The sequence below is a fragment of the Equus asinus genome, chromosome X, assembly GCF_041296235.1.
Source record: "Equus asinus isolate D_3611 breed Donkey chromosome X, EquAss-T2T_v2, whole genome shotgun sequence".
NCBI lineage: Eukaryota > Metazoa > Chordata > Mammalia > Perissodactyla > Equidae > Equus > Equus asinus.
The window spans coordinates 35,395,861-35,422,693 of record NC_091820.1 but is presented as its reverse complement, the minus strand read 5'-3'; the positions used below and the strand labels follow the sequence as shown (position 1 = coordinate 35,422,693).

General features: G+C 36.8%; 1 protein-coding gene across 4 annotated transcripts in view; it reads left to right on the top strand.

Annotated features, from left to right (window-relative positions):
- WNK3 (WNK lysine deficient protein kinase 3) overlaps positions 1-26,833 on the top strand; it is a 168,468-nt gene that overhangs the window by 107,568 nt on the left and 34,067 nt on the right. For all 4 annotated transcript variants that reach the window (XM_070501994.1, XM_070501995.1, XM_070501993.1 and 1 more), the window contains exons 11-17: positions 9,576-9,640; positions 19,678-19,825; positions 21,483-21,599; positions 22,672-22,827; positions 22,909-22,960; positions 24,241-24,378; positions 24,725-25,665. In XM_070501994.1, coding sequence (XP_070358095.1) covers positions 9,576-9,640; positions 19,678-19,825; positions 21,483-21,599; positions 22,672-22,827; positions 22,909-22,960; positions 24,241-24,378; positions 24,725-25,665 — 1,617 coding nt within the window. The remainder of the gene's footprint in view (positions 1-9,575; positions 9,641-19,677; positions 19,826-21,482; positions 21,600-22,671; positions 22,828-22,908; positions 22,961-24,240; positions 24,379-24,724; positions 25,666-26,833) is intronic.

The window sequence follows — 26,833 nt, the reverse complement described above, 5'->3', positions numbered from 1 at the left end:
GAGCTAAGAGACCGATTATCTCTGGATTACTATTATAAGGTATTTAAGGAAAAGGCAAACTATTGTTTTGATGATAGCAATTATGAAAGGTATTTTTTTAATTTTATCATACTATACATGTTACATTCTCAGTTTTTGTGTGCACATTCAGTTTTGAAACACAATTTTAACAACTTGGACTTAATAACTGATCACTGATTTTAGTATGCGACACCAATTTTTATGCCACAACTTCCCTATTTTTGATTCTTAAATTTTGCTAAGTGTCTCTGTAGTTTGCAGAGTGGCTTTGTGTAACTTTTCAACGTTACTTGGATGTGCAATATTTGATTCTTTGGGTATCTGAAACTGACTTTTCGTTTACATCCACACATGAAATATAACTTGGCTGGGTAGAAAAAGAATCAGTTTATAACCTTTTCTTTCCTTCTACATCATATTTTGTTCTGTTGACTTCTAGTTAATGCTGCAGAAAAGAAGTGTAAAGCCAGTTGGATTTTTGACTCCTCTTTCCTCCTAAGTGCTTATAGGTGGCATTCTTTATCCTTGAAAGTGAAAAATTTGGTATACATCTTTTATATGTCTTATTATGGATATTGTATTTTCTCACATAAAAATAGCTTTTTAAAAATAACTTTTCTTCTTATAAATACTTTTTAAAAATTCTGAAAAGGATAGAAAAGGCTAAAATTATCTGTTACCTCACCTCTCAGAAATAAAACCTTTGAAGTTTTCCAGACATTTTTCTATTCATACACATACACACATTTTTTACTATTTATTTTTATCAGAATTGGATCATACTAGCTTTTTAAAAGATTTCTTTTTTTATCGAAGTATATAAAGCATATATACATTAAAGTACCCTAATCTTAAACATACAGCTTGATCAGTTTATTAGATTGTCTTTTTCTTTAGTCTGCTTTAATCTCCAACAGTTCTTCAGCCTTTCTTTGTTTTTCTTGACACTGTTGAAAAGCAGAGGCTAGTTTTTTGTAGAATGGCCCTCAGTTTGGGTTTGTCTGAAGTTTCCTCATGAGTAGATTCAAATCATGCATTTTTGGCAGGGATACCATGGAAGTGACATTGTGTTCTTCTTGGGGCATCATATTAGGAGGCATGCCAGTTTGTGCCAATATTGGTGATGTTAACTTTTATTTCTTGGTTCAAGTAAGGCCTGCCAGTCTTTTCCACTATAAAGTTGCCATTTTTCCCTGTATAATCTGAGTTATTTGTAGGGAGATATTTTGAGACTATGTAAATATCCCTTTCCTCATCAAAACTTTCACCCACTAGTTTTAGTATCTTTTTTTTTTAAAATTTTTCCTTTTTCTCCCCAAAGCCTCCTGGTACATAGTTGTGTATTTTTAGTTGTGGGTCCTTCTAGTTGTGGCATGTGGGATGCCGCCTCAGGATGGCCTGATGAGCGGTGCCATGTCGGCACCAAGGATCCGAACAGGCAAAACCCTGGTCCGCCGAAGCTGAGCGCGCGAACTTAACCACTCGGCCACGGGGCCGGCCCATATTGATGATATTCTAACTTCACCATTCCTCCTTAGATTTATTAGTTGACCATTCTTATTTATTTATTTATTTATTTACTTGCTTACTTATGTCAGTTTGGACTCATGGAACTTTATAGGTTGTGATATAGTAGTAATTTTGATGGTTACAGTGCCCCAGATTTGGTTAATGGGGGCCCATTCAGGGTGGGTCTGTGTTCTTTTGACATGTCCCCATTATTCTTTGATCACTTCCTTCCTTTCTCGCCAGCAAGGTACTCCAGGCTCATTTTGTACTTACCTTGCCCCAGCCCTGGAATCAGTAATTTCTCCAGGAAGCCCTGATTCCTTTTAGTGGGGAATGTAATTTAGAAACCAAAATCTGGATATTGGGTACATTTGCTACTACTTGGGGGTCATAGCTTCTAGGGCTCTCAGTGCACAGACTAGAGAGAGAGAGAGAGAATTTGTGTGTATGTGTGTATTTTATACTGATACCTCCAGCCTACTTTACGTTTGACTTTGTGTTCTAGGATTTTGTTTTTGTTACTTTGCCATCTTTCTCCAGTATACACCCAACATCTCCACTTGATGTATAATGGGCATGTCAAATTCACTATGTCCAAAATCAAACACTTTTTTTGCACTCCCCTCTCACTATCACCCCAAGTCTGTTCTTTCTACAGTTATCCCCACCTCAGCAAATGGCAACTCTATTTTTCCTGTTACTCAAGCCATATATCTGTGGTCATCTTTTATTCTTCTCTTTCTCTCATGCCTCACTTCAAATAATCAGAAAGTCTTTTGACTTTTCCTTTAAAATATATTTGCAACCTGACTGTTTCTTACCACCTGCACCATAATCATGCTAGTCTATTCTCTTTTACCTGAATAATTGTAGTAGCCTCCTAATTGTTGTTCTTCCTTCTGCCTTTGCTCCTTTAAAACCTTTGTTTCATTATCTGAAGCAGAGTGATCCTTTTGAAATGCAAGTCAGATCATGATTCAACCCTACCCAAAACCTCCCATTGGCCATCTCTCTCATAGTAAAAGTCACAATACAGTACTTAATGGCCTAAAAGCCCTATGGGATCTGGACTTTCCTGCCCAACTCGCTTCTTCTTCTTCTTCTTCTTCTTTTTTTTAAAGTATGGGGGTTTTTTTGGTGAGGAAGATTGGTCCTGAGCTAACACTTGTTGCCAATCTTCCTCTTTTTTTTTTTCTCCCCAAAGCCCCGGTGCATAGTCGTATATCCTAGTTGTAAGTCATTCTAGTTCTTCTATGTGGGACGCCACCACAGCATGGCTTGATGAGTGGTGTGTAGGTCCACGCCCAAGATCTGAACCAGTGAACCCAAGACCACCAAAGCAGAGCACATGAACTTAACCAGTCGGCCACAGGGCCGGCCCCTCTCTGACTTCTTGTAGATTTTGACTTCTGTTGTCCTCTCGGGTGATGATTAAATCCTTTCGCAGATCTACAACTTGAGGACAAGGATATGTACACTTTCTGCATATTAATAGGCATTATCTGTTTTAGTTCTTCTCTATTGAGATGTGGTTTACTTTTACCCCCATAATGAATTCTCTAATACTTGTAATAATCAAATATATGAAAGACTACAATCTCCGACGTGGATGGCTACCAAATCTTTCCTTTCTGCATCCTTGTTGATTTGGCTTTACTTGTAGGTACTCTACCTCCCAGATTGCCAAGTGGCTCCATTAGTCCCCTCCTTGTCATCTCCAGTAATACATTCTCACTCCTGCCATTTAGAAAAAACAGAGCAAACAAAAAAGATGTCAGTTGCTCTCTCCAAATAACTGTAGCTTGGAGACCTGAGACAAAAGCCAGTGCTTGATCAATTTGCTGGTTGGTACAAACCTTTGCTAACTCAACTGGGGGCAGATATTAGGGGGAAAGTAGGAAGTATAAGTCTCCTTCAAGTTAGGTCCCCTTTCATTAGGTGATCCCTAGCGATGCCCTGGTGTGAAGCCCAGGTATAGTTTTTTCATCAATCCAATTCTACCTGCCTTGTAATTAATGAAACTTCTTCCTGTTTTCTATCACTCTTGTCTGTCAGTCTTTGTGGTGCTGATGTGTTTTCATCTTTTTTTTCTTTTCTTTTGAGGAAGATTAGCCCTGAACTAACGTCTGTGCCCATCTTCCTCTACTTTATATGTGGGACACCTACCACGGCATGGCTTGCCAAGTGGTGCCATGTCTGCACCCAGGATCCGAACCGGCGAACCCCGGGCCACCAAAGTGGAACGTGCGCACTTAACCACTGCACCACCGGGCCAGCCCCTCATCTTTTTTTTCTTGTGTATTTAATATCCTGAATGCGGTTATGTGAATTTATCCAAGGAACTACACTGTGGATCGGTTATTTCTTAGGATAAATTTAATTATTCAGAATCTTGGCTTGGCCAAGACTAGGCTTAGATAAGTAATAACGTTATAGCTGAAGGGTTCTTTATAAATGTAAAAATATGGAAGTAGGGAGCTAGCCCTGATGGCCTAATGGTTAAAGTTTGGCACTCACTACTTCAGTGGCCTAGGTTCGCTTCCTGGTCATGGAACCATACCACCTGTATGTCACTTGCCATGCTGTTGTGGTGGCTCACATAGAAGAATTAGAAAGGCGTACAACTAGCATATAGAACCATGCACTGGGGCTTTGGGGAGCAAAAAGAAAAGAGGAAGACTGGCAACAGATGTTAGCTCAGGGCGAATCTTTCTCTGCAAAAAAAATATGGAATTGGGCATCATATACAGTGATAATTTTCTTAAATTGAAGAAGCAAAAATTTCACTGTTAAACAGATCTCTATGGCACACGTACAGGCTTGAGCCAGTTTGTATCTTTAGTTAGACCTGAGTTTGAACTCTGGCTCTTTGAATTATTTACTGTGTGATTTGAAGAAAGTCATTTAATTTCTTTTATCTTTGGTTCTTTTCATTAGTAAAATAAAGTTTTAGAAGTGCCTGTCTTACATTTGCAACTTACTTTCAAATGCATAAAAAATAAGATGGGTCGATGGATATATATGTGTTAATGCAAATATAGTAAAATGCTATAGACTGTGAGTGGTGGATATGTGGGTTTTCATTGAACAGTTATTCAACTTTTTTTGTATGTTGGAAAATTTTCATCATGTCAGAAAAAATGCCTGTCTTGCAGGCTAATTAGCATTAGGTGAGACATATGTGAGAAGTGCCTGGCACATAATAAGTGCTCAATAAATAATGGTTGTGAAAAACCACTTCATAGGAGAGACATTTTTTTTTAGTGTCAGTAATACAATAAGGCAGTTTATAAAATGTTCAAAAATACTTCCCAGTTTTACTGGTCTCCTTCACTCCAGAATAACTGAATAAGAATCTCTGAAATGTTATGTGTGAGCATGGATTTTTTCTTTGTCTCTTTTCTTTTTCTTCCTCCCCTCTTCCCTTTCTCCTCTCTTCCTCTCCTTCCCTTGAGATTATAAAGTGCTTCCAGGGCTGAGAACCACTGATGGGAAGAGGGCAAGTAATGGTGAAGTAAGTAAAGGAGAAAGAAGGGTTAAGAACTAAAAGAAAAGCCTCTGTAGTGTGCACAACAGGTCCCTGCTCTTCAGTACTCTTTGGAGTCATTTCTCCATTCATTCATTTTCTTTTACAGACTCAATTGTTTGCCTCCATTACTTATAGCCTCAGCTTCCTCATTGGTAAAACAAAGATAACAATACCTACCGCTTAGAGTTGGAAGGGTTGAATTTAGTTAAATAATGTATATAAAGTGCTTAGCACTTAATAAATGCTCAATATATAGTGGTTACTTTGTTATAATTAAAAAATAATAAAAATGAGAACATTATAATAGTGAAAGACATTACCTAACAGCTATTCTTGTCTCGGGTATTGTTTAGGCACTGGGAATATTGTGATAAATCTTACAGATTCCATCACTTCCCTCAAAGAGCTCACAGTATCATGGGTGAAAAAGAGCTAGAAACAAGTTTAAGAGAGAGTTTTAAGTGCCAAGATAGAGAGGAGAGAATAGTGTGGCCCATGGAATCCAAGCCTAGTTTTGCTTCTCATTTTGGCTTGTCTTCATTTTGAAAGTGCCCAGAGGTACTTCAGTTTTATTGAACTTTTCTAGCAAGCTACTACGGTCTCAGATATCCAGATATCAGTGACTCGTTAGGAAAAGGGATTGGTGCCTGTCTTTCATTTGGATTTGAAGGTGAGGGGTAGGGGAGAGATGAGCACAATATACCATTTCCTGCATTCCCTTTCCACTTCCAACCTAGTCAACCCATACTGAAGGTTTTTTTTCTGGTTAAGTTAGATTAGCTTCTAATTATAGATTAGATGATTAGCTCTTTAATATAATCACTGTTTAAACATTGCGGGCAAATACTTTGGCAAATAGATTTCTTTTTTTGTGTACACAGGATTCAACAAAATGTATCCAACTTAACAAATGTTTGTATTAAAGAAACTTTAAAAGGATTATGGTGAGTCCCAGCAAGATGGAGCAGTGACCTGGTGTCCTGATGCATAAATCTGGAGGCAAAGCCTATGTATTAAGTAAAGAGAAACAAAATGTAGTTACTATGACAACAGTCTGGAATTATATTTTATAACCACTTATATTACTAACAGGATTATTAATGCTACTTCATGTTGGCCCTCAGAATCGTGGCTAATAGTTGGTTCACCTGTCTTTTTATATGATAGCTTCAAATCAAGTTCTGTCATAATATTTCTAGGAGTTTCGAAACTACTATTTACAAATAGATGCTGGGCCATTTTTGTAGATCTCTTTCAAATTTAGTGAAATGTTTCATTTTTACTTTTGTCTAAAACTACTATAACTTTGTGCATTGAAATCATGGGGGCCTGCCCTGAGATTACTAGATTTGGAGGTTGATCAATCTGTACAAAGTTGAATTAATTGTTTTCTTATTACCAAAGCAGGATGAATATAGACAAGCTTGTTTAACACTTTGGTGTATATTCTTCCAGACCATTTTATATTGTTATCATACATGTAATTTTAATGTAACCATACTGTACATACTCTTACAATCTTTTTTCACTTAAAACATCTTATATGTTTTAGCACATTTTTAAAGGGCTGCATAATATCCTTTAGTATGGATGTACCATTATTTATTGAATGGAGAAAGTAAAGGAAACAAGTGTCTATTTTTTTTTCTATTCGCAACTACATTCCATGCTGTGAGGAACATTTTTGTAGCTAAATCTTTGCATACACTCTTGTTTCCTTGTTTACAGTCCCACCAGTGGTTTATGAAAGTACATATTTTCCTATACACTTAGTATTTGCTATCCTTTGAAAATTTTGAATTATAAAATGTATGTGTTAACATTATAAAAAGTAGGAAAATGGGAAAAAATCACCTAGAATGCTATTTACGTAACATGACAGTGATTATAATATTTGTTATAGTATTCCAGGCTTTTGTCACATGCATAAATGGTTGTAATTATATTTACAGCTTTGTTTTCTGCTTTTTTCACTCATCATTAAGTAATTTTCCCTGCCTTGACTTGGCCTTCACAATTCCAGTTTTCAATGGCAACACGATAGTGCAACCACTATTCATATTTACCTAACTCTTCTCCTATTCCTGGATAACTAACTTGCTGCCAGTTTTTATTATGAATAATACCACAATAAAAACACAGAGATAGCTACCATTTATTGAACATTTACTATGAAACAGACTTTATACTGTGTACTTTTTTCTTCCTTTATATTATTTCCTTAGGATTGATGTCCAAGATTGATAATATTGGATCACGAATACATTTATGTTACAACCTTTCTTCTTACATCACCATTTTTTTCTGCCTTCAAATGTTTATTGAAAGCCTAAAATGTGCCAGGCAATGTGCTAAGGGGCATTGAGAATACAAAGATGAATCAGACAGAGTCCTTGGAGTCAGACATTAAACATATATGATAGAGGGACATAATAAAAGACATTACTGGATGATGGTCCATTGATCTATTGGTTGGTTCATCTCTCTGTCCATCCATCCGTCCGTCTATCCATCATCCATCTATCCATTCATCCATGCATGATTTTACCTCTGAAGCATGGGAGAGCTAGTTGCAGACATGATGCCCTTTTATCCCTAAATATTTCAGTATAAGAACAAGAACATTTTCTTAACCACAATCCAATGAACAAATTCAGGAAATTTAACATGAATGTAGTACTATTATTTAATCTGTTGTCCACATTAAAATTTCACCAGTTGTCCAAATAGTGTCCTTTATGGCAATTTTCTCCTCTTGTTCCAGGACCTAATTGAAGATCATACATTGCCTTGATTTGTGTTGTTTGTCTCTTTCTCCTTTAATCTAGAATGGTTCCTCAGCATGAAGGTCGGTTATTTTGTAGAATGTCCTTCAATTTGAGTTTGTTTGAAATTTACTCTTGTTCAGATTCAGATCATGCATTTTTTTCAGTAATACCCCTAAGTGATGATGTGTTCTTTGCACATCTTATCATATTCGGAGTCATGTGATGTCAGTTTGTCCCAGTATTAGTGAGGTTAAATTTAATTACTTGATTAAGGCAGGGCCTGCCAATTTCTTCCATTGTAAAGAGACCATTTTTTGCTTTTGTAATTGATAAGTAATCTGTGGGGAGATAATATGGAACTATGTAAATATCCTGTTCCTTATCCAACTTTCACCTACTAGTTTTATCATCCATTGATGATTTTCTAACTTCATCATTCCTGATATTTATTAGTTGGCTTTTTACTGTAAGAGCTTTCCTTTATTTATTTGTTTGTATCAGTGTGAACTCATAGATTCTTATTGAATGGGTTATATTCTGTTCCTGTCATTATTTATTTTGATGACCAAATTGTCCCATACTTGGGCAGTGGGAGCCCCTTCATTCTGGCCTCTATGTGCTTTTGATATGTTCCCATCACTCTTTGAGCAGTTCTTTACTTTTTGGCATAGCAAGATGATCCACGCTCATCTTCTACTTTCCTTACTGTAGTGCTGAAATCAGCCATTTCTCCAAGGAACTTTCACCTCTTTTAGTTTAGAAACCAAGATATGAGCTGAGGTATATGTTTTTTTAAAGAGTTCCCAAGGCGATTTGCTGGTCTGTCCGGAACCCACTGTAATAGGGGCTTCCTGTATATAGGAGTTCTGTCCAGATATTTGCTAAATGGATAGGACTGAGGAGGAGTTGAAATAGTCCAGGGAGATGAAGGAACATAAGTAGAATCACAGTGTATGGAAGAGCTCAACTCATTCAGACGAGCTACGGTTCATTGTGGCTTCAAGTAGAGAAGCTGCTAGAGAATGAGGCAGGGACCAGTTTATTGAGGGCTTTATTTGCCATATGAAGGAACTTAACCTTATTGAAGATAAGGAGCCATCATAGAGTGTTTAAACCAGCTAGAGAAGTGATCGATTTTGGTAGATTTGCGTTTTAAGATCACTCTGCTGTCACCAGTGGCGTTGCATAGGATGGAGTGGATAAATGTTTAAAATTATTTTCAAACAGGGTTGGCATTTGCCTTCTTAGAGGGCTTAAACTTTTCTCCTAGAAGCCAGTATTGCAGCTGATGGATACTAACTCTCAAAGGGATAGTTGGCAGTAGTTTAGGGAAAAGAGGAAGAAAGAGTGAGACCACACAATATGTTAAAGCTTGAGTCATTGGTTTATCTGCTTGTGTAATGGCAGCATCTCTTTTAGTAGTAGTTTTACAATCAGGACTGGAAGCTGAATGTCACTGTTCTCCATTGAAAAATAACACAAACAAAAGTATATAAAACAATGTTATCTTTTTTAATGAAAAATCTTAATGAATATGAGTACTGTTACATTTTATTTTTATCTTTGGTAGTAACATCAATAATAGGATTAATACAGACATTCAATAGTGTAGATGCTCTTACCTGGTTTGTGAGTTAACCAAAACAGTAAATGTTAACAATTCATGTTTTCTGAAATAATAGCAAATTGCATCTTTAACTTGAAGTTTGCTGTTATCATAGCAAGTTTTATTTCTGTACTATTTATAGCCTGTATCCCAACCAGTTGGAGCTGAACAACAAGCAACTCTTCTAAAGCCGGATTTAGTTCGAAGGTGAGTATGTTAAAATTAATATCATGAAAACAATGAAGGTATGTTGAAGTATTTGCATTCATTAGGTGCTTACTGTGTCTCAACTATAGAAGCTTCTGTGTTCTTATATTTGTGTGTATGTTCAATAAAAATAGTAGGTATTATTTTACTTTATGTTAATGAGGATCATATGGATCATGAAATTATTGGCCAAAAAATTTTCTTGTTCTCATTATTATAACATTCTGTTCTTAAGAAAAGCTTATAAGGTTTAAAAAAGGAAATAAGAAATACATAATGTAATTTACAGTAAAATTCCAGGTAATCTAAATAAATAAATTACAACCAGATATATAATTGTATTATTATTTGGTAGTTGTAAACAAGTATTTCTCTTTATGTTGTTCAGATTCTTTCCTTTGTCCTATTTATTCTGCTATTGTGCCCATTCAATGAGTTTTTATTTCTGTTATTGTACTTTTAATTCTATAATTTCCATTCTATTCTTTTTTAATATCTTCTGTTTTTTATGAGATTTTCTGTTTTTTCATTTGCTTCAAGAATATTTGTAATTGCTCATTGAAGCATTTTGATGATGGCTGCTTTAAAATCTTTTTCACATAATTCCAATATCTGATTCATCCTGGTGTTGGCATCTGTTGATTGTCTTTTTGCATTCAAGTTGTGATTTTATTGGCTTTTGGTATGACAAGGAATTTTTGTTTGTCTCCTGAACATTTTGGATATTATGTTAGAGACTCTGGATCCTATTTAAATATTCTATTTTAGCAGGCAGTCACCCTGTTTAGGTGTATAGGCCCTGGTGTACTTTTGTGGGCTGTGGTTCTAATGACAATTTAGTTTTCAGAGTCCTTGTAGTACTATTCTGATCTGCTTGGTTCACCTGACACCGCTGGGCCCCACTACTAGGCTCCAGCACTGGGCCCCACTGCTCAACCGAGGGTTTGGAGAGCACTTCTCTAAGCATGTTGCCCCAGACCAGCTTTCCAGGCCACATGCTACTCGTGGAGCTCCTGCCAGTGTCACCAGGGGAGGAAAAGCCCACTTGAACCACATTCTACTCCTGCCCTGGGGGTCAGGGACCACTGGGCTTGGGCTGCCTTTGCCTTTGGGCTGGGAGTTGCGAGATGCTGAACCTGGACTGCCTTCTGTCGCTGGGTGGGTAATTGGGAGGTGCCAAGCTGCTGTATTTTTCCTCAAGTCCTGGGAGTCCCTAGCCAGTCAGTGCCCTCCTGTGATTGTCTACTGTATTATTTTGAGATTTTCTAGTTGTACTGAGCAGGGAGGAAAAGGGAGAGTTGAGTTTCTGCCATCTGGTCCTAAATTCTAAACTAGTGTTTTAAGGTAACTTTACGAAGCAAATGATATAGCCCAATTGACTAGAATTATGTCTCTTTTGTTCTCTGAAGGTGTTGTTACTGCTATTTCTCTGTGTATTAAAAAAACTAACTACAGTATTAATGTATCTTCTTCCACCACTTGTATTTAAGCAAATTCTTTTTCACATGGACATAGAAAAAATTTTAGGACTATTTTGATCTCTTCTTGTATATCTTTTTTATATTTATATTTATTTATTTTATTGTAGTAACATTGGATTATAATATTATATAACTTTCAGGTGAACATCATAATATATTTCAAATTCTGTGTAGATTACATCATGTTCACTACCCAAAGACTAATTACAATCCATCACCACACACATGTAAACCTAATTACCCCATTCGCCCTCCTCCCTCCCCCCTGCCCCTCTGGTATCCACCAATCCAATCTCTATTGCTATGTGTTTGTTTGTCATTGTTTTTATCTTCTACTTATGATTGAGATCACATGGTATTTGTCTTTCTCCCTCTGACTGATTTCACTTAGCATAATACCCTCAAGGTTCATCTATGTTGTCACAAATGGCCGGACTTCATCATTTCTTATGGCTGAGTATTATTCCATTGTGTGTGTGTGTATATATATATACCATATCTTCTTTATTTGTGCCTTGATGGGCACTTAGGTTGCTTCCAAGTCTTGGCTATTGTGAATAATGCTGCAGTGAACATAGGTATGCATGTATCTTTATACCTTTGCGTTTTCAAGTTCTTTGGATAAATACCCAGCAGTGGGATGGATGGATCATATGGTAGATCTATTCTTAATTTTCTGAGGAAACTCTATACTGCTTTCCATAGTAGCTGAACCACTTTGCACTCCCACCAGCAGTGTACAAGGGTTCCCTTCTCTCCACATCCTCTCCGACACTTGTTTCCTGTCTTTTTAATTATACCCATTCTAACCAGAGTGAGGTGATGTGTCATTGTAGTTTTGATTTGCATTTCCCTGATAGTTACTGATGTTGAACATCTTTTGATGTGCATGTTGGCCATCTGTATATCTTCCTTGGAGAAATCTCTGTTCAGATCTTTTGCCCATTTTTAATTGGGTTGTTGGTATTTTTGTTGTTGAGACATATGAGTTCTTTGTATATTTTGGATATTAACCCCTTATCTGATGTATGGTTTGCAAATATCTTCTCCCAATTGTTAGGTTGTCTTTTTGTTTTGTTGATGGTTTCCTTTGCTGTGCAGAAGCTTTTTAGTTTGATGTAGTCCCATTTGTTTATTTTTTATTTTGTTTCCCTTGCCCAGTCAGACATGGTACTTGAAAATATGCTCCTAAGACTGATGTCAAAGAGCGTACAGCCTATGTTTTCTTCTAGAAGTTTCATGGTTTCAGGTCTTACATTCAAGTCTTTAATCCATTTGGGGTTGATTTCTGTGCATGGTATAAGATAATGGTCTACTTTCATTCTTTTGCACGTGGCTGTCCAATTTTCCCAACACCGTTTATTGAAGAGACTTTCCTTTCTCCATCATACATTCTTGGCTCCCTTATCAAAAATGTGTGAGTTTATTTCTGGGCTCTTGATTCTTGTCCATTCATGTGTGTGTCTGTTTTTGTTCCAGTACCATGCTGTTTTGGTTACTATGGCTTTGTAGTATATTTTGAAATCAGGAAGTGTGATAATTCCAGCTTTGTTCTTTTTCCTCAGGATTCCTGTGGCTATTTGGGGTCTTTTGTTGTTCCATATAAATTTGGGGATTCTTTGTTCTATTTCTGTGAAAAATGTTGTTGGAACTTTGCTAGAGATTGCATTGAATACATAGATTGCTTTAGGACGTATGGACATTTTAACTATGTTAATTCTTCCAATCCAAGAGCATGGAATATCTTTCCTTTTCTTTGTGTCTTCTTCAATTTCTTTCAACAATGTTTTATAGTTTTCAGTGTACACATCTTTCACCTCTGGTTAAGTTTATCCTAGGTATTTTATTCTTTTTGTTGCAATTGTAAATGGGATTGTATTCTCAATTTCTCTTTCTGCTACTTCATTCTTAGTGTATAGTTTTGTATGTTGATTTTGTATCCTGTGTCTTGACTGTATTCATTTATTATTTCTAAAAATTTTTTACTGGATTCTTTAGCTTTTCTATATATAAAATGATGATACCTGCAAAGAGTGACAGTTTCAATTCTTCTTTTCCAATGTTGGTCCCTTTTATTTCTTTTTCTTGCCTGATTGCTCTGGCTAGGACTTCCAATACTACATTAAATAAGAGTGGTGACAGTGGGCATCCTTGTCTGTTTCCTGTTCTTAGAGGGATAGCTTTCAGTTTTTCTCCATTGAGAATGATATTAGCTGTGGGTTTGTCATATATGGCCTTTATTATGTTGAGGTATTTTCCTTCTATACCCATTTTATTGAGAGTTTTTATCATAAATGGATACTGTATCTTGTGAAATGCTTTCTCTGAATCTGTTGAGATGATCATGTGATTTTTATTCTTCATTTTGTTAATGTGGTGTATCAAATGATTGATTTGAAGATTTTGAACCATCCCTGCATCCATGGAATAAAACCCATTTGATTATGATGTATGATCTTTTTAATGTATTGCTGTATTCGATTTGCTAGTATTTTTTTGAGGATTTTTGCATCAATGTTCATCAGAGATGTTGGCCTGTAATTTCTTGTTTTTTGTTGTCCTTGTCTGGTTTTTGGTATCAGGATAATGATGGCTTCGTAGAAGGAGTTAGGAAGCCTCCTCTCCTCTCAGTTTTTTGGAAGAATTTGAGAAGGATAGATATTAAGTCTTCCTTGAATGTTTGGTGGAATTCACCAGGGAAGCCATCTGGTTCTGGGCTTTTATGTTTTGGGAGGTCTTTCATTACTGTTTTGAGCTCCTTACTGGTGATTGGCCTATTCAAATTCTCTCCTTCTTCTTGATCCTATTTTGGAAGTTTGCATGATTCTAAGCATTTATCCATTTCTTCTAGATTATCCAATTTGTTGGTATATAGCTTTTCATAGTATTCTCTTATTATCTTTTGTATTTCTGAGGTGTCCGTTGTAATTTCCTCTCTTTCGTTTTTGATTTTATTTATCTGAGCCTTCTCTCTTTTTTCTTGTTGTGTCTAGCTACAGGTTTGTCAATTTTGTTTATCTTTTCAAAGAACCAGATCTTTGGTTCATTAATTTTTTTCCATTGTTTTTTTAGTCTCGATTTCATTTATTTCTGCTCTGAATTTTATTTTTCCCTTTCTTCTGCTGATTTGAGGCTTGTTCTTCTTTTCCAATTCCTTTAAGTGCACTGTTAGATTGTTTATTTGGGATTTTTCTTGTCTGTTTAGGTAGACCTGAATTGCTATAAAATTCCCTCTTCAAACCACTTGCTGTATCCCATAGATTCTGTCATGTCATCTTTTCATTTTCATTTGTCTACAGGTAATTTTGATTTCTGCTTTGATTTCTTCATTGATCCAATCAGTGTTCAGCAGCATTTTGTTTAATCTCTACATTTTTGTGGTTTTTCTGGTTTTCTTCCTGTAGTTGATATCTAGTTTCATAAATTTCTGGTCAGAAAACATGCTTGGTATTGTTTCAATCTTCTTAAATTTATTGAGACGTACTTTGTGGCCAAAATGTGATCAATCCTGGAGAATATTACATGTGCATTTGAAAAGAATAGTATTCTGTGGTTTTTGGATGGAATGTTCTGTATATAGCTACTAAGTCCATCTGGTCTAATGTGTCCTTTAAGGCCAGTGTTTCCTTATTGATCTTCTGCTTGGATGATCTATCCATTGGTGTAAGTGGAGTGTTAAAGTCCCCTACTATTATTGTGTTACTGTCTATTACTCCTTCTATGTCTATTAATAATTTTCTTATATATTTAGGTGCTCTTATGTTGGGTGCATAGGTATTTACAAGTGTTGTATTTTCTTGTTGGATTGTTCCCTTTATCATTATGTAGTTCCCTTCTTTGTCTCCTGTTACAGTTTTTGTTTTAAACTCTATTTTGTCTGATATAAGTATTGCTACCCCCGCTTTCTTTTCTTTGCCATTTGCATGGAATATCTTTTTCCATCCTTTCACTTTTAGTTTGTGAGTGTCTTTAGGTCTGAAGTGTGTCTCTTGTATGCAGCATATATATGGGCCTTGTTTTTTTATCCAATCAGCCACACTGTATCTTTTGATTGGATCATTTAGTCCATTGACAGTTAAAGTAGCTATTGATAAATCTGTATTTATTGCGATTTTGTTACTTTTCTTTTCTAGATGTTTTAGTAGTTCTTCTCTGTTCCTGTTGTGTTCTCTTGCTCTCTTCCATTGTGGTTTGATGCTTTCTTTAGTAATATGTTTGATTTCTTTCCTCTTACTTATTTGTTTACTTACTATAGGTTTCAGGTTTGTGGTTACCATGAGGTTCCTATATAGTATTCTACAAATATAGCAATCTATATTGAGTTGATAGTCTCTTTAGCTTGACGTCTTTTTAAAAGCTCTACTCTTTTACTCCCCTCCTCCCACATTTTATGTTTTTAAAATCATGTCTAATCTCTTGTTTTGTGTGTGTCTATCCATTACCCTCTTATCATTGAAATAGCTAATTTTAGTACTTTTTTCTTTTAACCTACATATTATGTTCATAGGTGGTTGATCTGCTACCTTTACTATATTTTTGCCTTTACCAGAGATTTTATTGCCTGTTTGTTTGTTTGTTTGTTTTTTTAAATAATTTTCTTATCCCTATTTGTGGTTTTCTCTTTCCCACTTAGATAAGTCCCTTCAGCATTTCTTGTAGAATTGGTTTCTTGGTGATAAACCCCTTTAGTTTTCGCTTGTCTGGGAAGCTCTTTATCTCTCCTTGTATTTTGAATGATACCCTTGCTGGATAGAGTATTCTTGGCTGTAGGTTTTTTTCTTTCAGCACTTTAAATATATCATGCCACTCTCTTTTAGCCTGTCTGGTTTCAGCTGAGAAGTCTGCCGATAGCCTTGTGGACTTTCCTTTCTGTGTCACTTGTTGCCTTTCTCTTGCTGCTCTTTGGATTCTCTCTTTATCTTTAATTTGGACATTTTAATTATAATGTGTCTTGGTGTGGGCCTCTTGGTGTTCATCTTGTTTGGTGCTCTCTGTGATTCCTGTACTTGGATGTCTGTTTCCTTCCTTAGGTTAGGAAAGTTTTCAGCTGTTATTTCTTCAAATAGAGTCTCTGCTCCTTTGTCTCTCTCTTCTCCTTGTGGCACACCTATAATATGAATGTTAGTGTGCTTGATATTGTCCCTGACTTCTCTTAGACTTTTCTCATTCTGTGTAATTCTTTTTTCTTTTATCTGTTCAGCTTGGGTGATTTCCTCTAGTCTTTCTTATAGCTCGCTAATCTGTTCTTCTGTATCATGTACTCTGCTATTGAGTCCCTCTCGTGAATTTTTCATTTCCATCATTGTATTCTTCATTTCTGATTTTTTTTTATTTCTAATCCTCAGTTGACATCCTCATTGTGTTCATGCAGTCTTCTCCCAATATCAGTGAGCATCTTTATGAGTTTCTGTTTGAACTCTTTGTCAGGTAGATTGCTTTTTTCTCTTTCATTTAGTGTTTTTCCTGGTGTTTTGTCTTGTTCCCTCGCTGGGAATGTATTCCTTTGCCTCCTCATTATACCTCTTTCTCTGTGCTTATGTCTATGTATTAGGTGAGTCGGCTATGTCTCATGATCTTGAAGAAGTGGCCTTATGTAGGAGATACCTTTTGTGGCTCAGCAGTGTGCTTCCCTCTTGTCACCAGTCCAAATGATCCAGCGTGACCCTTGTGTGGGCTACTTGTGTCCTTCTGCTGTGGCAGGGTTGCTCTTATTGCAGGTACCCAGGGAGTCTAGTCTTTCCCTCCCTGGCCAGCTGTTTGTAAATCCGGTTTGGGGAGCCTCAGCACTGTTGGCTACAAAGTCTGTCAGCACACTCCTATTGCAGTTTTCCTCTTAATTGGGTTGGTACCCAGTGTAGCTGATTCCTAGGCTCAGGGCTTAGAGTTGCTGTAGGCCTCAGGCCTGCAAGGCTGTTGTCAGCTCTCTTAGGATTGCAGCTGAGTGGACCTGGCTCCACGCACTGGAGCACCTAGTTGTTTCAGGCTTTGCAAGGTGGGGCCAATCCTGTGTGTGGCTGTTTGTGAAGCACAGGTCTTCTGCTACTGATAAGTCTGACCCCCACAGGTCCACACACACTGTCAACACAGTCCTGGTACATGTGCACTCTTTGACCCCTGGAATGTACTCAGTTGCCCCACTGCAGAAGCCCCCACCTCTCCACCAACGCCCCCCACAGGTTACCTGGGCCTTACACATGCCCTGCTCCTCAGAGCTGGACACACTTGCCTCCCTGTAGAGGATCAAGGCACCCGGTGTATGCAGGCCAACAAGTAGCCTGAGGGCTTATTGTTGGGTAGGGCTGTTCCCTAAGGCAGGCTGCCTACCCTGCCTGAACTGGATTAAATCTGTGTGCTAGTGGGTGTGGCAGACCCCTGGGCTAACCATCCTGGGGGGTGCAACTTCAATGGCATCTGCTAGGGTGTGTGTCAGCACACCTGTACTAGGTCACAACAATGTCTGCTACTGATGTCTCAGTCTCTGGAGACGTCTCACCTCTCACTGAGATGCACCCAGAGATGCCTACCTGGTGAGTCTTTTTTCATCAAAACATTGTGTATCTTTCTTTTTGGTGATTTTAGGTTGCTTTCTCAAGACAGGTGAATTTGTGTGTTGGCCCTTTAAAGAGCCGGGTTTTTTCGGCTTTCATCTGATAGGCTTTCTGAGGGTATTCCTCCATTGCAGTTAATAGCCAGTGAAGCCAGATGGTAGGACACTCATCTCAGTTGTGCTAAGTCTGAAGGATGTGCCCCTGCTAAGGTCCCCACCTCTCCAGGGAAGTCTTTGTACCTTATGGTTGCTCCCACCCAGCTGGCAATGAAGCTCCACAGCTGGTGAAGGTTGCTTTTTTCCTCTTCAAAAGGAATTTCTGCCTCTTCTGCCTCAGTCAGGCCTCTCCCTTGTTGCGGGGGTTCTTTTTATCCAGTTTTCAGTTTTCTCTCCAGGGTAATTTTTCCAGGAATAGTTTTAACCTGGTTGTATTTGTAGGAAGAGATGAGTTCAGAGTCTGCCTATGCTGCCATCTTGACCTGGTATCCTTTTCTTGTATATCTTTATACAAATAGTTCAAGGGTAGCTTTTAGTAGAAAGTAGTTTACTTAAAAATTAATTTAAAAGATATCTGTTTTGTGCCTACAGATCTTCACATTTAAGTTTCAAATGTATTTATTGCAATTTTTCTATGTATTGAAATATCTTTAAATTTATTTTTAAATAGCTGAAAAATGCCTTTGACACAGATAAACTAAAATCTTCCCTTTCATAATCATATTGATTTGAACTTGCAAAATATATCTAATCAGAATTAATCATGTTGAGCCATTTTCACATACAACCTTATATTCATTTCAGGTGTACAACATAATGATTTGCTATTTGTATATATTGCAGAATGCTTACCACAATAAGCCTAGTTAACATCCATCATCACGTATCGTTAGAAAATTTGTGTTTGTGTGTGATGAGGACTTTTAAGATCTACTCTCGTAGCAACTTTGAAATATGCAATACAGTATTTTTAACTATAGTCACCATGCTGCACATTACATCCCCATGACTTATTTATATTTTAACTAAAAGCTTGTACCTTTTGAGTCCCTTCATCCATTTCAGCCACCCTCTACCCAACTGCCCACCCCTACCTCTGGCAACTACCAGTCTGTTCTTTGTATCTATGAGCTTGGGTTTTTGTTTTTTTTTTTTTTAAGATTCCTCATATAAGTGAGATCATCTGATATTTGCCTTTCTCTTTCTGACTTATTTCACTTACCATAATGCTCTCAAGGTCCATCCATGTTTTCACAAATGGCAAGCTTCCATTCTTTTTTATGGCTGAATAATATTCCATTGTGTGTGTATGTATGTATGTGTGTGTGTGTGTATATATATATATATATATATACACACATACATACACACACCACATTTTCTTTATCTCATTTTCATTTCTTCTTCTGCCTCCTGCATTATTCCTGTCTCTCATAGCTGGTCTTTCTACTTCTGTTGAGTTCATTACATAAACAGGTATATTTTGAGTGAAAATTGGTTTTTATTTGAACCACATTAATTAGAAGCCCCAAAACAAAGATGATAAAATTGCTCAAGAGCATCATCTCTTAAAAGGTATCAGAGGTCTGTCACTGGCAGTGTTTTTCTTTCACTCCCACTACTATGAGAAGATGTTTGCCAAATAAATACAATATGACCTCAGTTTTTATAACTTTTAAAAAACAGCTTTATTGAGATCTAATTTACATACCATTAAATTCTCCCATTGAAAGTGTACAGTTTAATGGCTTTTAGTATATTTGCAGAGTTGTGCAGTCATAACTTTTTAAAAGATATTGTAGTACTTATTCATTTTCCTTACACTCATTATTTATGATTCTGTAATTGGGAGTTTTTCTTAGACTTTTACCATCAAGATGGAATGATTCTAGCCATGAAGGAACTTCAGATGTTAACCCTGATTTGGATTAAATATTGGGCTTTGAGAATCACAGAATAATGTCTGCTCTGAGAAATTGATCAGGAGTTGCTTTTGTTTTCTCAATTACTAGTTTGAATCATGATGTGGCAGCTGTGAAGGAAAACACCAATACCCCTGATAACCCAAGTGGAAATGGCAAACAAGATCGGATCAAACAGAGAAGAGCTTCCTGTCCTCGACCAGAGAAAGGGACTAAATTCCAGCTCACTGTCCTTCAGGTCAGTGTGTAAATATGGTTTGGTTAAGAGTGTGTGTAGATGTCTGGGCGGGGGGGGGTTAGGGAGAGGCAATGTTGCTGCGGACATGAATACAGAGTATTGTGAAACTCTAAATTAACTTTTACTCTGTTAAATATTTTTCTGACAAGTATTATGTATTAATTGTTAATCTTAGGAAATATAGGTGAAATATAAGGAAGAAAATAACAATCACTTGTAACGACCTCTCAGAAATGCTTCTTATTAATGTTTCAGTTTGTTTTCATCTCTTTTTTCTGTATGTATGAGTAGTATTTTGCATTATTAAAGTTGTAATAGTAGCGAAAATTTATTGAATTCTTATGTGGTAGACACCTGGACTGTTATGCATTCATTTTATCATTTAATCCTTCAATAACCCTGTATGATTAGGTGGTAGTATACTTGTCTTTACAAACAAGGATACTGAAGATAGAGAGCTAAAGTAACTTGCCTAAGGTCATTGAACTAGCAAGTAATTAGTCAGATCTGAACCCAGATCAGACTTTAAAGCCCATATCTCTTGCCAATATGGTATACATTTTGGATGGGTGTTTAGACCTACCTAGATATAATTTTATTATCCTGCCTTTTTTTTTTTGGTGAGGAAGATTTGCCACAAACTCTTATCTGTTGCCAATCTTCCTCTTTTTGCTTAAGGAAGATTGTCAGTGAGCTAACATCTGTGCCAATCTTCCTCTATTTTGTATGTGGGATGCCACCATAGCATGGCTTGATGAGCAGTGTGTAGGTCCATGCCTGGGATCCAAACCACGAATCCTGGGCCACCGAAGCGCAGTGCCTGAACTTAACCATTCTGCCACCGGGCTGGCCCCTATTCTGCCTTTTTAAAAATTTAATATATATCATGTGTATTTTCCTTTGTCATTAAGTCATTTTTCAATAATATGATATTTTAAATGGCTGCCTTAGATAGTCCCTTGCATAGAGATATAATAATTTAATCATTCTTTCTATTAGTCTTCATTTAGGTTGTATCTTTCTGTCTGTCTGTGTGTCTCTTTCTGCCAGTCTGTCTTTTTTTCTAACTTTCTGTCTTTCTCTCTGAGTCTGTGTGTCTGTCTCTCTCACTCCAGCAAACACCCTTGAACACAAATCATTGTATATATCCCTGATCATTTCCTTATGCTAGATTCCTAGAAGTAGAAATAGTGGGTCAAAGAGTATGATGATTTTTAAAGTTTCTAAATACATGTTGCTAGATCACTGTCCAGAAAGGTTGGACCAGTTTACATTTCCATTAGCAGTGCATTTTCTTTTGCTTAAAGAGTCTGTGGGATTAAGAGAATTTTGGAAGTGAATCACTGAACTTAGATCTTTGCATTGCAGACAGCTATAGTGACTATTTTTTGCCTTTTTATAAAAGTTGTGTTCCCTTTTGTTTCCCACAAGATCACATTTCTAACTTATTTTTTACTGAGTAATTTGAACCTTAGATTTGTCATAGAATGGCTGTTTGGACAGTATTTCATCACAGGTAAAACAGAATCTTTTTAGATTCTAAGCAATTTAAACCGTTTTTCCCATATATTGTATGTGAGTTCATCAACATGTTCCTTGTACCATTTGCAAAGAAGGCAATGACTGATTCTTAAACCAGTGAAATGTTTGTGCCCAGGTGTCAACCTCTGGAGATAACATGGTAGAGTGTCAACTGGAGACACACAATAATAAGATGGTCACCTTCAAGTTTGATGTTGATGGTGATGCTCCAGAGGATATTGCAGACTATATGGTAAGTACAATAAAACCAAGTTATTTTCCTTTCAGCATTCTCTGTCTCTTTTTCCCCTCCTACTCTCCCCCCATTTATTCAGAGCCATCTTCTTTTAGGGTGCTGTTAGTTTTTAAAATTTGTACAGAGCTAAATTGATTATGATCAAGAGTAAGTCACTGTACTTCCTCTGGTTTCAGTATATTTATCTGCAAAATATTAGGGGGTTTAATTAAGAGATGATCTAAGTCAGTGGTTCTTATCCCTGGCTGCATGTTAAAATCACCTGTGGAACCTTTTAAAAAAACTTCCATTGCCTGGGTCCGTAATTAAATGAGAATCTTTGGACGTGAGGTATAAGCATGAATGGTTTGTAAAGTTCCCCAGGTAATTCTAATATGTTAGCTAATGATATAACATCTTACATATAGTTGTTCAAGTAATGTTCATCATTTCATTTAGTTTTCATACTTTCTTTGAATTGTTAGGCTTACGTTAGTATTTTTCCCCTCTTTGTGAGGGATGGGTTAGGGTGTCAGGGAAAGTATATGCTTTTGTTTCTGCCAGTTTTATTTGCATGTGCATTCCTGGCCAAGTAGAAGTAAACGTTTTACAAGTTAATAATTTTGTCAGTTGTGCCTCATTTGGCAGCATTTTCTGAACTGTCTCTGGGCCATTTTTTATCATCTTTTAGAGATGTTTCATTTTGTGATTTTTGATGTAAAAGCTTTGGGGTTTGAACATCCTAGTTTTAAACACAGACATTGCCTCAGTTATGTTCTTCAAATGACATTCACTTTATAGAATGCCAGATATTTTCTTAAATGCTGGCTTCTTCTCTGGTAGGTAGTGCCAATCTGACAAACGTCAGTGGTCTCAATATAGAAAGAATGATAAAAAAAAATAGGAAGAATAATTTAATATATTATGTGGCATTTTATTACTGGTCTTTGTTAATTCTGTCGTGACATTTAGATCTAAATACTTAATTTTAATTTATTTTTCTTTAGAGTAGTCACCATTGATACAATTTTATAATTTTGAAGAAACTAAATTCATTCTTGTGAATAGACTTACTTTTACTTTTGGATAGGTCGAAGATAACTTTGTGCTGGAAAGTGAGAAAGAAAAATTTGTAGAAGAATTGAGAGCTATTGTAGGTCAAGCCCAGGAGATCCTTCATGTCCACTCTGCTGCAGAAAGAGCCATTGGAGTTGACTCTGTTACCGTGGAACCCAACAGTAGCCAAGTAAGAGCAGTTGTGTAGTACATAGGTCTTTTCGGATATGGATCAGGAACTTCTTTATTTATCTATTCATTTTTAATTCAGACAGGATCATCTGAACAAGTACAGATAAATTCTGCACCCACCCACACCAGCAGTAAGTATATTTAATAAAATTTACCATTTGGCTTTTGAAGCAAGACATTTGGAAACTTTTAATTTACACATCTTCATTGGGAAGGATGTTAGCCAATAAAGGAATTTGATAAATTGTTAATGCAGGGTTTTCCATACTTTGGGAGGACTTTGTAGCCCAGAAGTAAGAAGTAAAAGAAAAAGTAAAAACATTCTCCAAGTTTCCTCCAAGTGTTGGTTCTTTATCTGATTTATTATTTCTGAGTCGTCACATGGTATGTTACCAGAAAAGCAGTCACAGTACTGATGACGTTTAACAGCTTTACTGTTTGAACTTAACTGGTAAGTTTTTTTCCCTCTGATATCAGATGGACAGAAAGTTTAACTAAAATCATTATGTTCTAAGTTTGCCTCATGTTTTAATAGTCATTCATATCTTGCTTTCATTCCACTAGCGATATGCTTCTGTCTGCTCTGATCACTGATAAGTTTTTGTAAATCAGATACCAGATAAACTTCCAGATAAAAATGGGGTCTTCTATTTTCTTTTCTGATGACTTTATCTCTCCATTCTTCTCAGCTCTGGTCATGGGTATATTTAGAGTATCTGGGAGGGGGAGAAGAGCCATAGGCAAATGAGGACCTCGGAAGGAATTATAACAACATGAAGAAGCAACAGGTGGTGTGGGAGTCATGGAACCAGATACCACTTACCCTGAAATTTAGTTTGTGTTCGGATGCCAGGGTCCTCCTCTGTCTTCTTTTTCTCATTATCAAGAGTCTGAGCAGATTTCTGACTAAGTAGGGTAAAGTTTAAGAGAGAACTACTTATTTGAATAACTTTACAAAGGAGGAGTAAAGCTTTAGGGGCTTATTTAACTTTATTTTTTAAGTTGTCATACAGTAAAATTGAACTTTTTTTCCTTTGGTGTATAGTTCTGTAAATTTTAATACTCATATAGATTTATGTAAATACGACCATATCATGATACAGAACAGATGTAGGTTTTAATGGAAAAAGTGTTTTCCATTTTTTCCCAAAAAGTACCCTGCTTCTAATTGTTACTGATACAATGTTTGTTTCAGTAGAATCTAAAATCCTTCTCTAAAGGTATCTTGTGCTTAGTTCTTTAGAGTATTGGTCAGGATTGGGAGGTCTGGTCTTATAAATTACACAAGTCCTAGTGCTGTTAGAAATGGAGATACAAGACAAATTGGTGTTTTAACCTGGTTTCCTTAGTCAATAAGGTAAATATATTGACAATTTCTTAGCATATTAATTTTTACTAATTCTTTCTACAGATGAATCTGCTCCTCAGTCATCCCCAGTTGGTCGGTGGCGATTCTGTATCAATCAAACGATAAGAAACCGTGAGGCTCAGTCTCCTCCTTCTTTTCAGCCGTCCATGTCTGCAGTTCCTGGACTACATCCACATTTTAGTAAGCATTCATTGTCTGCCACCTTTATCCAGATTTGGAGGATGGGGATGCAAGTATATAGACCATATTTTTAACTTATTTTCATGGCTATTCTATGCTTTTGAGAATTTTCATAAGCATTTGTGAAGATGTTAATATTAGGGTATAACTTAAGCCATTTTTTACTTAACATTTATTTTTTTAAAAGGTTTTTTCCCCTGACAGATTGAATTCTGTGTATTTTGAATCTTATTTATGAGTACTTTCATACAGGTTCTCGTTTGCCCCTTATTCCTCCTGTCCCTTTTGAGTTTGGGTACTAGTCCATGCTTTGTACATGCTTAGCCATTCTTTGTTATTGTTCCAGGTCCAAGAAACATCAGTAATAAGGAAATATCACAGGACACACTGCTCACTCTAGAAAATAATCCATGCCAGCGTGTACTTTTCACCTCCAAATCAGAACACAAGGATGTAGTTGATGGTAAGATTTCTGAATATGCCAGTGTGGAAACTAAGCAGCCAGCTATATTTTATCAAGTGGAAAATGACAGGCAGATAATGGCACCAGTTGCTACTAGTTCCAGTTATACTGCTACTTCAGTTCATGCAGTCCCAGTTGAATGTGAGGGACTCACCAACCAAGCAAGCATGTTCCTACCTGTGTATCCATGTCACCAAGCTGCCAATCAGGCTGATGTACTTATGGCCCGTCCTGGTGAGTCAACTCGGATTGCTGGTAACTCTCTTACAACTCCGGCATGTATGTCTGATCAAAAGCCTCAATCCTTAGTGCAGCAGCCGACTATGGATACAGAGTTTATTTCCCAAGAAGGAGAAACCACAGTGAACACTGAAGCAAGTTCTTCTAAGATGGTCATTCCCACTCAGACTCCCAGCCTTGAACCGACTACCCTTCTACCCACTACTGTCCTGGAATCAGATGGGGAAAGACCTCCAAAAATGGAGTTTGCAGACAACCGAATTAAAACTCTGGATGAAAAATTAAGAAACTTGCTCTATCAGGAGCATAGTATATCTAGCATCTATCCTGAGAGTCAGAAGGATACTCAAAGCATAGACTCTCAATTTTCTTCCTCTGCTGAAGATACACTCTCATGTCCAGTGCCAGAAGTCATAGCCATCAGTCACTGTGGAATTCAAGATAGTCCTGCACAGTCCCCTAATTTTCAGCAGACAGGCTCTAAGATTCTGTCCAATGTGGCTACAAGTCAGCCTACTAACATATCAGTGTTCAAAAGGGACCTGAATGTGATAACTTCTGTACCCAGCGAATTATGTTTACATGTAAGTATCATTCTTTCTAACCAATACCTTATTGTTATGCTTTTAAAGAAATGCCTTTTTTTCCTAAAGTTCTGTCCTTTGAAATGCAATTGTCTATGTCACAAGATTCTGAAGTCACAGGTATTTAAGAAGGCCTTGACTTGGGCTGCAGGTGCCCAGAACTACTCAATAGACACAGCAGAACTATCTTTGGTAAGAGAGCCCTCTGGTGAATTAGCTGGGAACTTGCGAGCAATGTCTATTTTTGTATTAACGACAGAACAGGACTGATTTATAGATTGTTTTAGTCGGTAGGAAGAACTTAGTTTTAGATTTCCACTTAAAAATGCCTGGTATCAGTTTCCTTTATAAAAAAATTTGTGGTTTTAATTTAATCTTGTTTTTGTGGGTATTAATTTATTTGCAATATTTTTGAAAAAAGAAAGTAAAGGGGCTGGCCCCACAGCATAGTGGTTAAGTTCAGCATGCTCTGCTTTGGTGGCCCAGGTTCACGGGTTCAGATCCTGGGCACAGACCTACACCACTAGTCAGCCATGCTGTGGCAGCAACACACATATAGAGTGGAGGAAGATTGGCACAGTTGTTAGCTCAGGGCTAATCTTCCTCAGGAAAAAAAAAAAGTAAAATTATCCATAGTCTCATGACTTGTTTTTAAATTAAGTCATGTAGGAATTTAATTTCTCTTTTCTATCACTTCAAATCACACAAGTAACCACTATCTGGTGCTTATCCACTATTTGGTACTTATTTATTTTTCTTGACTTAAGCTTACACAGATCTATTTACAACTTATACTTTTTATTCACAAAAATAGGATTGTGCTATTTATACATATTGTTTCGCAAGTTGATTTTTTTATATCATATCATAGACATCTTTCTGAATCTTTAGCACTGTATCTCCTTATTATTATTATTATATAACTAGTATATGTGTGTATGTAAAGTAAAATCCACCTCAGTTCCAAACCTATAGACATACCTGTTAATAAATCTTTCCAGACATGGTTCTAATTAACATACAAATATTTATATAGAAATACTTCTTTGGGGCTGGCCCCGTGGCCGAGTGGTTAAGTTTGCGCGCTCCGCTGCAGGCGGCCCAGTGTTTCGTTAGTTCGAATCCTGGGCGCGGACATGGCACTGCTCATCAGACCACGCTGAGGCAG